The following is an 11,570-nucleotide window of genomic DNA, read 5'->3' on the forward strand; positions in this document are numbered from 1 at the left end:
TTCTACATGTGTGTAACAAATGATTTAAAGTAGAAATGTATTCAAATGACTCCCTTTTGTCCACACACCCTGATAAACTGCAAAGAGCAGAAAAGTCTCTCAGTGGATGTATTATTTACATGAGGGAGAACGTAATGTAAGCTGTAAGCTCAGGATCACTTTCAAAGTGAAGAAACCAGACACACTGGACAGACAAATGCATTTAGGCATTATTTTAATAGCAACCCCAAACACAGCTCAAAGGAAAATGTATATTTCTTATTTTAATATCCACATAATTTGGAAAAACAGACACAGACACATAAGATTATATTAAGGTGTATATCTACAGCTGCTACCAGTAGTGTTATAGTCATCTATTTCATAGCAGTACAGAAGCTGAAATCGGCATGCGTGCCAAATATTTTATCCCAGTGGCTGAAATGCGGTGCAAAATTGGTGTTGGGTTTCTGATGGTGCACATCGTGTTTGCTGGGCCCTCCGTAGATGCCAAAGGGTATCAGACGAGATGTGGACCAGGGGAAATCATAGCCGCAGTGATCCTCTATAGAAACGTAGACATGCACCACCATGAATGTCCATGTGGTGAGTAGGTGACATCTCAGGATCACAGGATTCAGAGTGGTCCAAAAGCCTACAGTGACCAGCTCCCAGCCACCAAGACACTGAGTGGCTAAAGCAAAGGGAGATGAGTAATTATGATGAATGGCATGGAAAGTCACATACAGCCAGCGGATTCTGTGATGGAGCAGGTGCCAGATGAAGTACTGGAAATCAAAGAGGAGGAGGTTGCATATCACCCCGGCAATCAGCTCGAGTAGGGACGGAGCCCGGTCTGGCAGGTCCACAGGTGGCCTCCATGCCCACTGGGCCACTGAGGCTGGGAGCACGAGAAACACATGGTTGTACAAGGTGACACCTACACAGTGCAGCAGTGTAGAGGCTGTGGGACGACGGCTGGGTTGGATCTTGAATTGCTGTACCAGTGGCCACCTTTCTCCCATGATGTCGCAAACAAGAAAAGGAAGGCACAAGAAAAAGTAGGAGGACACGGTCAGAACAACGGGGAAGAGTGGAGATCTTAAATAGTCTCTATAGTTGTGCCTCAGGCTGTCCCACAGAGGCTGCAGCAAAGAGTCGTTTCTTAGGCATCTTATCCAAAAATATACGTTGGTATCTACAAGATCCATCCTGAAAATGTCCAAGGAATGTAGATGTTCCAGATAGAAACACCTGCTATGGTGAGAACTTTATACCATGGGTGTCTGCTGGTGCTTTGCTCAGTGTGGCATCGAGTAACAGTTGGGTGCGACAGTGCAACAAATTATTCATACATCCTGGGTCACTGGGTAACAAACAGTCGCCTGTAGCTCTTAGATAGAATAAATTGTTCAGTTTAGTCTCGCAAACTTTATGTTGCTGCAGACATACTGCAACAATGGATTTCAAAAATATAAATGAAAAAAAAAAACACAAAATGCAATAGAAATAAATTGTTTCAAAGATGTTTCTCTGGTGTGTTTAGATATATTCAAGTGAGCACTGAAAATATATAAAATACCAATATTTCTATGTTTGAAGTGAATATTAAATTAATGGGGAAAAGTACAACGATTATAATTTTTCATCATTCTGATGTGTGAAACTTTTCACCAAATCAACACTGCTACAACAGGCCTACTGTAGGTTTACTGTAGACAAAGAAATGTCAGCACAAGGTCTACTTAATAGCTAATTGTGGAGCTTTCAATCACATCACATGCGATATGATCAGCAGGTCTTTAACAGCTGACTAAATGGGGCTTGTCGTGTAATTGTTTCCCGGGTCAAGAATGAACTTTGAGCTTTGAACTTCAGTTTCTAAGCTGATGGATGGATGGATGATCTAAATCTCCATTACAAGTGGGCAAACTCCACCTGCTGATAAAGATCATGCAACACACCAGAATATGTCTCCATGTGATAAAATGTTTACTGCTGTCCAAAGTCAAAAAAATATCTTTGAACCTGAGGGAAGACACTAAAGATCCTTTTTATACTCCCAAACTGTAGAGGGCGACACAACAAACTTAAAACAACCAACGTAGGACCTTTGGACAGCTTTGTAAGTAACATCCACAACCTCCACACACCAAAGACTCGTTTGGTTGTGTCACGGACTCGATTGTTACCGAGGAATTCAGACCCCTTTGGGCGCACTTTAATTTACGAAAAACTAGTGCGCCGCTGTTACACACATTGCAGCCTGTGTAGCACGTAGCAGATTTTAAGACACAGTTTTGTGTTGTCACGTCACGGAATAAACACATTTGCGGATCCTTAAGTGTAACCGAGGTAATGTCATTTTTTTCCAACAATATAAATGTGTCCTAAACAAAGTGAATAACGTTAGCAAAGACACTCCCCATGACCACTGCATGGAAAGTTTAGCCAGCTGGTTAGCTGCAGGTAACGTGGTTTGTCAATAGTGAGCACTAGTCTGGTTAACAAGGGAAGAATAGGCAGGTTAGCAGCCTTCAGAGCGCCCACATAAACATTTTAATATCTTTTTAGTGTATATTTTCTCTTTCTAAATCATTTAAATACTGAAGAAATGGAGAGGGGAAGTGGCTTCTTGTTTAAAATGCTATCAATCTCTGCAACTCCTCCCTCAAAATAACTATTGAACCTGCTTGTGCAATACATAACACATGCATACTGCACTTTAAACACTGCACAGCCTCTCAAAGACTAAATTCTTAATAAGGTTTTAGATTATTGTATAGTTTACTGTTGTGTGTGTATATATGTATATTGTATATAGTGTTAAAATTGATATCTTATAAGTGTATAGTGTTCAAATGTTTTTTTTCTTGCTGTCACTTACTATCTCACTTACTGTTTGGGAGCTGCTGCTGTATCGAACACAATTTCCCTGCTGGGATTAATAAAGTATTTCTGATTCTGAATCCATATCCGCATTAAGACCATACACTGTGATAGATAGATAGATAGATAGATAGATAGATAGATAGATAGATACCCAACCTCACTAGTGCTCTTATCAATTAGAGTAAATACCTGTAGCCAGGTTCCAAAATCATTAGATTAGATTAGATGCTATTTTATATTAAAGCCCTTATTGATCACAGATGGGTCTAATGTTTGTATGACCACATAGTTTTGGCCATACAGTGTTGTATGCATATGTAAAAGATGTAGATTCATCTCTTTAATCTGTGTTACTGTATTTGTTCATTCAGGTGTTAACAATGCTGGAGGACGGTGAGGAACAGAAGACGAGCGAATCAGAGCCTGGGATTCAGACACATCAGCTGTGTCGCTTCTTCTCTCAAGGCAGACACTGCAACTTTGGGAAGAAATGCAGATTCCTACACGTACGAGATGATGCTGCTGCAGCTCATGAGAAGAAAACCACCAGGACACCCAGCCAATCAGAGGTACCTGGAGGAAATGTGGGTCACAGGCCTCCTCCCACTAGCAGCTCCAGGTTAGCCCCGGCACCTGGCCGCCGGCCCTGTCGCTACTTTGTCTCAGGCCACTGCACCATGGAAGACAGATGTCGCTTCTGGCATCCGCCACAGTTACTCCCGGTAGATGACCAGCCTATTCCTGGCAATCACACAAGACCTATGCAAAAGATGCCACCAGTACCTCGTCCTAGCATCCTCCAGGAGGTGAAGCTGTGTGACCTGACAGAGGATGTCGCCAAGCAGCTACGAGACACTGAGATCAGGCAGCTGAAGAAGCGTTTTCCCAAAGGCCAGTTGATCGTTCAGGAACGAAGTGATGGCAAAGTTACTTATTACAGGGCGACTGTAGGGTCCACCGATCCAGACTGGGTAAAAAAGTACTTCTATCTTCTTTCTCCTCTCCTTCCCGGAGAGCTTGGAGCTAAACTCCACCCACACATTATTTTTATAGTACAGGTCAATTGTAATTTGTGAGGTTGAAGAAGTTTCTTCTTAACTGATTATTTGAAGACAAATACTGAAGCATGAATACTGAACTTCATAGATGCTAAATAGCAGAGCCGTTCCTGCTGTGCTTTAGTAGTGTGATTGCTAGTAGCACTGGATAACTTGAGATTTGTAACAATTAAGCTGCACCACCACCAAATTAAATTAAGCCTATTTGTTGTAATAAACGTGGCAATGAAAACTATTTCGAAAACAAGTAATTTAGAAAGATATATTTGATATTTCAATATTCCCTTATGGTGTTTATGAGCCACTAACCCTCAGTATAGGGTAACACATAGCCAATGATTACCTGTAAATCAATAATGAACCAACATTTTCATGCTTTGGTTTGATGCAAGGTTACATAGATGAAAATCACTCTACAGTATTATCTAGAAATATACTAACTCTGCATTTTACCTTGTAGCCTTTTGATCTGAAAGACATTGCCATCATGGTGAGCTTCCCAGACAGTTACCCCCAGGAGGTAAAGACCACTGCTTCCCATATACTCTCCATGTTCTGTAATTAAACTATACATTACATGATTGACATGGACAAAACAATTCCTCATTAGCTTGATACATTTCTTAGATTTTCACATTGGATATACCATTGGACCAGGATCTGCCACCAGTAATGGCAAGGTAAGAGCATGTGCATTTCATTTTAACATTGAATGTTTAAAGTAATTGGAGTTGACATTTCTGTAAATCTCTGGCTACATAGACACGTACAAGAAGAATCACTGGCGTGGCTTCAAGCCAAACATGCAACTAATCAGCTCCTGGGAAAGGTAGAGCTGCTCTTCCGGCCTTTTCTTCGCTGGCTAGATCGTAGTTTGGAAAGACTGTTCACTGAAGGAGCCAGACAGGTGAGACATTGAGATCATGTATTTTCTTTTTGAATTTACTGACTTGTTTATAAGTGCTGATAATAAGACGGTCCTCTTTTTGAATGTTTTTGTAGTTGAAAAAAGACATTGACTTGGAAAAGGCTGGATTGCAGTTCATATCATACCAGGAGCTCCAGGCAACAGTGTGTGAAAAATCTGCCGACGACCATTCATCTTCCACTGATGCTGCTGCTTCAGATGCAAATGAGGATGTCAGGGATGAAGGAAAACTGGAAAAGACTGAAAGTGAGAGGACAATGGAGGGAAGGAAGTTAATGCAGCAGGATAGTCCAGATTGTAATGAAGGGCAGCAGCAGCAACAGGAAGAGGTGGAGGAAGCCAATCATCTGGTGGAGAACATAAAGATCAATGATCCCCGCAGAGGCACAGAGATAAAGCTGCTGGGACTGAGGCTGGGTGAGAACACAGCTACCGTAGTGGCACAACAAATCACAGTTTGTCTTCAGTGTAACAGGTAAGAAAAAAAACAACCTAAAAGCCTAAATCACAAATTAGACTCTGTTTAATCAGAATGACCCCAGCGGAAATCTTGACTGTATGTGCACTTTCTGCAGGTGTAAGGTAACAGCAGACCTAACACTGAATGGAAGGACACCCTGCACAGCTCAGTGTGAAAAGTGCAATGCAAGCATCAGTGCTGCATTCAGGCCCTGCATGCTGCACCATTACAGTGATGTCCTGGGATACCTGGACCTTCATAATGCTACACCTGCTGACCTTGTGCTTAAGGAGTGTGACCTCACTGTAGGGTGCCTCAGCTGCTCCCAGGATGGCCCTGTGCAGGTGATGAAACATGTCCTGCTTTATACTACAGATGTCAGTAATGTCACTATAACTGAAGTATGTCTTGATGAGCTTTGTTTTTTTTTGTCTTTCATTTTCATCAGAACTTTTCCTATGGTCAAACAAAGGAGTTTAATTGTGAACACTGCCACAGCAAACTCAGTATTCTGGCAGAGAGCACAAGATTCCAGTATATTCAGCCACGCACCAACAAAACAGGTCAGCGCTCATCTTCATTTGCTGTCAAAGGGATCAGCAATGGTTTAAGATTATGCAAGAACATACTGCCATAATTCACTCTCTGGCCAATGTTCACATTGCTATTGCTACCTAAAAAGGTATACAGTGAATCAAAACCTTTATATATGTGAGCATTTATACAAAATGTTTGCTGTCCCCAGACAAAGCAGGCAAGCCAATATGATGTGAGTTTTTTTTCTCCATTTGTACAGGTCCAAGTGCCAATGCCGTTCATTATAAGACGATAAAAGATCCCGCTGTGCAAAAGGGGAAACCACTGCCAGAAAAAGGAACATGCAAGCATTACAAACAGAGCCATCGTTGGCTTAGGTATTGTTGTCAGTGTGTCCTGTCTCACTTCATGTGTCTGACATGGAAGCTTGTAAGATATCATGAAAAACTTTTTTTTTCTGCCATCAGGTTTCCCTGCTGTGGTCGGGCTTACCCCTGTGATGTTTGCCACGATGAGGACCAGGACCACCCCATGGAACTGGCCACCCGGATGATCTGTGGCTACTGTGCCAAAGAACAGGTGAGCTAAAGACACAGGCTTGACATGGAATAAAAGTAGACAAAAGTTCAGTTGCAAGTGAAGGGAAAACAGAAGGTGAAGGTGTTGTCGTGATTGGTACAGTTCATTCTTTGATGGAAAATAAGTTAGAATGAATAAAGGTTAATGTTAGACTTTGTCTCATAATTGATTGATGATTTGATGATTTATGTTTATTTTAACACTACATTGTTTGTTATTGTAGCCATATGGCAATGGAAAACCCTGCAACAGTTGTGGAAACATGATGACAAGAGGTGCACGCACCAGCCACTGGGAGGGAGGACTGGGATGCAGAAACAAAATAAAAATGAACAGGTACATCTACCTAACCACATTAAAGCCCACTTCTGTCAAATTTAATTGTTAACGACACTGATAATGGTTGCAGTAGAAACATTTTATTCACATTTCTTTCAGTGGTTAAAAAGTAAAGCGATTGCTTTTTTCTTTGTCTTCAGAAATGATCGACAAAAATATGTCAACACCAATAAGACGGTTTCAAGGAAAGCAGCTAGTGAAAAAAAGTAGTTGGGGAAATAGAAGAAGAGGAGCATCATCGCCTTCACCTTAATTTGTGAAAAAAAAAGCATGATTTCAATGAAATTGTCTATTTTCTCCAATAAATCATGTTGTTATGATCATTCAGTGTGAGTGTGTTTTTCTTTAGTGTTATATGGAATTATTCTAAATGCATGTTATGTGTCATTCAAGGCATTCCAATGAAGTAATTACATAACATTTTGCAAGCAAAGCAAGTAGTAGTAAACTTCCTGTTGCTGCTTTTCTCTCAATCCTCTTAAATAATACGAAGTCCATGAAAAAGCTTTAGTCTGCAACATTTTTTGTCCCAAATTCCACAAAGAAACAAAGAGTTTTTCAACAGGAAAACTAAGCACTGTTGACCAAGAGGTCAAGTTCAGCACGAAGGGATCTCATGTTAGCTCATACATACATGTGCTGAGCTGATTGGACTCACTGAACATAGTGTTCATGGCTGGCTTAAAAGTGGAATTCATTACAAAAACATGACACAGCAAAAATTTTACTCCAAAACTCTAAATACACATGGAGACCAGTAATGATAATGGACATCTAGCCTATGTCTTATTATGTTGCATTTGTAGGTTCAGTCTTGACCTTGGAAAAAGCAGTTTGCTGTAACAAAAATGTCTCAACACAAGATTCACTTCCTTGACGTTTCATCTCCATGACAACTGAGCAGCTGCATCTGCTGAGGAAGACTGGAAGTTATGGCTGAATGCATTGGAAACAAAGTAAGTAGGCCTTGAGGTGAGATTTTTTTTGTCAAATATGCATAAAAATCAATATTCGATTCCAGAGCAGCCAGGACCCAATTCATTTAAAGTGGCATCTGCTGACCATGTGGTGCCCCACCTTCAGTATCTGGTTGGCTGCGGTGGACCACATAGACTATGACCTGCCGTGGAGTCTCAGCCACCTGATGCACCACCAGAAACTAAGCAGCAATTACGCACCTTTATTCACCCACTGGGACAGAATCTTTGGCACCTCTGTTTCTCTGAAGAGAAAAAAAACTAAAAGAAGATAACACGTGAATGCAGCTGTGGAAATACTGCATGTTTATTGTTTGTTTTTTGTCCATTATTGTCAGAATTATTTTGGCACTGTCACATTCTGTCCCTCTGGGAAATCAATTATTTTTCTGTTTAATTACTGTTGCCTATAATTTGATAGCACTTTCTGCCTCCTTGATGCTCCTGCAGATCTCGTTTGGCTGCTTGCTTTCTTAATGGCTTGTATATATAAAGGTTGTACATTTTTATAGATTTTAATGAAATAAAACCATTTTGTTTACTTTCTCTCGTCATTGTTTCTCTTTAGTGTTATATGGAATTACTCTACATGCATATTATGTGTGTCATTCAGGGCATTCCAATGAAGTAATTACATAACATTTTGCAAGCAAAGCAAGTAGTAGTAAACTTCCTGTTGCCGCTTTTCTCCCAATCTTCTTAAATAATACAAAGTCCGTGAAAAAGCTTTAGTCTGCAACATTTTTTGTCCCAAAATCCACAAAGGAACAAAGAGTTTTTCAACAGGAAAACTAAGCACTGTTAGTCAGGCCTGTCGCCAACAGGTCAAGTTTAGTGCAAGGGGATCTCATGTTAACTCATACATACATGTGCTAAGCTGATTGGACTGACTGGACATTGTGTTCGTGGCTGGCTTGAAAGTGGAATTCATTAGAAAAACAAGACACAGCAAAAATATTAGATTTACTCCAAAACTCTAAATGCATGTGGAGACCAGGAGTGCGTTTGAAGGTTCAGTCTTGACCTTGGAAAAAGCAGTTTGCTGTAAATAAAAAATGTCTCAAAACAAGATTCACTTCCTTGACATTTCATCTCCATGACAACTGAGCAGCTGCATCTGCTGAGGAAGACGGGAAGTTATGGCTGAATGCATTGGAAACAAAGTAAGTAGACCTTGAGGAGAGATTTGTTTGCCAAATATGCATAAATAGCCTGACTCGCTGTGTCCTGTCTCCCTTCATGTATCTGACATGGAAGCTTGTAAAATATATTGAAAACCTATTGCCATTGACTGGACCACCCCCAGAACTGGCCAGCTCAAATGGTCTGTGGCTCATCTCAAATTTAAAAGCAAATATTTTTTTATTATTTTGTCATTATTTACTCTGGATATAAGTGCTGAAGAAATTGTGTTTATTAAAGAAGTCAGAGGCAAGATCAGGTGCAAGTGGAGTTAAAAAAAAGGTGTTGTATTGACTGGTTCAGTTCATTCCTTAATGGAAAATAAGTAAATTTGGTTCCAGACAGAATGAATGAAGGTTTATGTTGGGCTTTGTCTCATTATTTATTTATTTTTTATCCCTACATTGTTTGTTATTGTAGCCATACAGGAATGAAAAACATTGCACCAGTCACTGGGAGGGAGGACTGGGATGCAGAAACAAAATTTTAATATAAATATAAAAAAAAGAAAATAAAAGAAGAAGAAGGAGTCCACTTTTGCAAAGTAAATTAACAACACTGATAATGGCTGCAGCAATTGTTTTTTTGTTTTTTTCTCTTCAGAAATGATCGACAAAAATATGTCAACACCAATAAGATGGTTTCAAGAAGGGCAGCTAGTGAAAAAATGCATTTGGGAAACAAGATGATTTCGATGAAATTGTCTATTTTCTCCAATAAAACGTTGTTGTTATGATCATCCAGCGCGAGTGTGAAAGGTTGTTAATATTTTAATCCGATAAATGAAGTCTGAAGATTTTTTTTTTGTGGATTGAATAGTGTCGTGGAGAAATTGCTGAAGTCAAAGGTCAATGGTGGGGTCAGGAAGGAAAAAGTGTTCAGGAGCCTCTGATGTCTTATGCTGTATTATTTATTGACGCTTGGCCAAGGAGAATTAGACACACTCTCAAAGTTCATCAGAAGTGCCTGAGTCAATCTCACATTCTTCCGAACTCATGCTGGTGGATCGACTTTAAACCTAAAGATAACACACAAATACTATATGCCCAGAATTAGTCAAAGAGAAGTAAAGATGAGTAAAGACAACTCATGGAGGTGTTATTGTCAACACATTCTAGTCTGGAGACACAGATGTCTGTTTACGCAGATTGGAAAGTCAAGCTATCTATTATGTCTAGGAAGGCAGCAACAGGTCTCTTTGACCCCAGCCACCACAGTGTTGAGATAGGCTGGCACCCTAGTTAAAGCCAAACAATTAATACTGCTGAGGACCTCAAGGCCCACACGTGACCATGTGTAGCTAGAGGATAAAAGGATATAAAATTCCATTACAAATAGGAGGGTTCAGACTGAGAGAAACTCCCCTTTTGTTGAACTCCCCTTTATAAAGACAGAAATTAGTCTCAACTTGCAAGCAGCAGCCTTCAGCAGTACCGCAGCAATATGATGAACATCACTGAGCTGACTCTGCAGCTCCAGCCCTCCAGGGCCTCGGACCGTCTGCTGCAACCATTCTGGGATTATTTGCTGATTCACCACCTGCCTCTCATCTCATCTCCTTTTTTCCCTGTGCTACTCGCCTTTTCCAGCTTTTTCTTCTTCAGCATACCCTTTGCTGCATTGGACCTCTTGGCAGAAAGAGTGCCGTTATTCTATAAGTACAAGATCCAACCAGACAGGCGGCCAACTGTGGAAATGATGGTTACAAACTTCATTATAGCGCTGTCTAACCACATATTCTTTGTTGTGCCAGTTGTAATAATCAGCACGTTCATCCTGCCTATACCAACAGTGCCAAAGGATGCTCCAACTTTGTATGAGCTTTTCACTGGCGGACTGGCTGTACTTCTCCTTTTTGACACTCAGTACTATATTTGGCATTTCATACATCACAAGCATCCACAGCTTTACCGATGCATCCATGCAATCCATCATGAATACATGGCACCTTTCTCTTTGTCGACTGAGCGTCTCAGCATCCCAGAGTTGATCACTGTTGGTTTCTGGAGCAACCAGGACCCGATTATTTTGAAGTGCCACCCACTGACCATGTGGTGCACCACAATCTTCAGTATCTGGTTGTCTGTGGAGGACCACATAGGATATGACCTGCCGTGGAGTCTCAGCCACCTGGTGCCTTTTGGTCTGCTGGGCGGTGCAGCGGCTCATGACATGCACCACCAGAAACCAAGCAGCAATTACGCACCTTTATTCAGCCACTGGGACAGAATCTTTGGCACCTCTGTTCCTCTGAAGAGAAAAAACTAAAACACGTGAAGTTAACACGTGAATGCAACTGTGAAAATACTGCATGTTTAATGTTTGTTCTTTGCACGTTATTCAATCAGTTGTCTGTATAATTACAATTGCCTATACTTCATAGCACTTGCTGCTCCTGCAGAATGCCTTTGAGTGCTTGCTTTCTCAATTGCTTGTAAAATATCATTTTAAAGTTGTATATTTTATTGCTTTTCGTGAAATAAAACCATTTTGTTTACAGAGATTCTCTCACTATTGTTTCTCTTTAGTGGTATATGGAATTACTTTCCATGCATGTTATGTGTTTAGAATCAAACTTCATTCAGCTTATTCCAATGCAGTAATAACAATTTGCACGTAAAGCAAGTAGAAATCCCTAT

The 11,570-nt window shown here is 40.5% G+C and overlaps 3 protein-coding genes across 3 annotated transcripts; 2 read left to right on the forward strand and 1 right to left on the reverse strand.

Annotated features, from left to right (window-relative positions):
- Positions 1–325: 325 nt before the first annotated feature.
- On the reverse strand, positions 326–1,190 carry ch25hl1.2 (cholesterol 25-hydroxylase like 1, tandem duplicate 2). Its single transcript, XM_010729449.3, has one exon. It carries the CDS (start codon positions 1,188–1,190, stop codon positions 357–359), a length of 834 nt encoding a protein of 277 aa, XP_010727751.3. The 3' UTR covers positions 326–356.
- Positions 1,191–2,119: 929 nt separating this feature from the next.
- Positions 2,120–7,095, forward strand: si:dkey-24l11.2 (Hypothetical protein). The gene is made up of 12 exons (XM_010729398.3): positions 2,120–2,334; positions 3,243–3,842; positions 4,390–4,449; positions 4,557–4,609; positions 4,692–4,836; positions 4,932–5,332; positions 5,433–5,661; positions 5,766–5,880; positions 6,114–6,231; positions 6,322–6,433; positions 6,657–6,769; positions 6,913–7,095. Exons 2-12 carry the CDS (start codon positions 3,252–3,254, stop codon positions 6,980–6,982), a joined length of 2,007 nt encoding a protein of 668 aa, XP_010727700.2. The 5' UTR covers positions 2,120–2,334; positions 3,243–3,251; the 3' UTR covers positions 6,983–7,095.
- A 3,270-nt stretch (positions 7,096–10,365) lies between these two features.
- On the forward strand, positions 10,366–11,397 carry ch25hl1.1 (cholesterol 25-hydroxylase like 1, tandem duplicate 1). Its single transcript, XM_010729397.3, has one exon. It carries the CDS (start codon positions 10,375–10,377, stop codon positions 11,197–11,199), a length of 825 nt encoding a protein of 274 aa, XP_010727699.2. The 5' UTR covers positions 10,366–10,374; the 3' UTR covers positions 11,200–11,397.
- The last annotated feature ends 173 nt before the right edge of the window (positions 11,398–11,570 follow it).

This window comes from Larimichthys crocea, chromosome XXI, assembly GCF_000972845.2.
Source record: "Larimichthys crocea isolate SSNF chromosome XXI, L_crocea_2.0, whole genome shotgun sequence".
NCBI lineage: Eukaryota > Metazoa > Chordata > Actinopteri > Sciaenidae > Larimichthys > Larimichthys crocea.

Excerpts from the sequence above, each read along its gene's own strand:
- ch25hl1.1 (XM_010729397.3), top strand. The coding sequence starts at position 10,375 with ATGATGAACATCACTGAGCTGACTCTGCAGCTCCAGCCCTCCAGGGCC.
- ch25hl1.2 (XM_010729449.3), bottom strand. The coding sequence starts at position 1,190 with ATGGATCTTGTAGATACCAACGTATATTTTTGGATAAGATGCCTAAGA.
- si:dkey-24l11.2 (XM_010729398.3), top strand. The coding sequence starts at position 3,252 with ATGCTGGAGGACGGTGAGGAACAGAAGACGAGCGAATCAGAGCCTGGG. Across the intron at positions 5,881-6,113 it reads GCCACGCACCAACAAAACAG|GTCCAAGTGCCAATGCCGTT; the intron begins GTCAGCGCTCAT and ends CCATTTGTACAG. Across the intron at positions 6,770-6,912 it reads AACAAAATAAAAATGAACAG|AAATGATCGACAAAAATATG; the intron begins GTACATCTACCT and ends CTTTGTCTTCAG.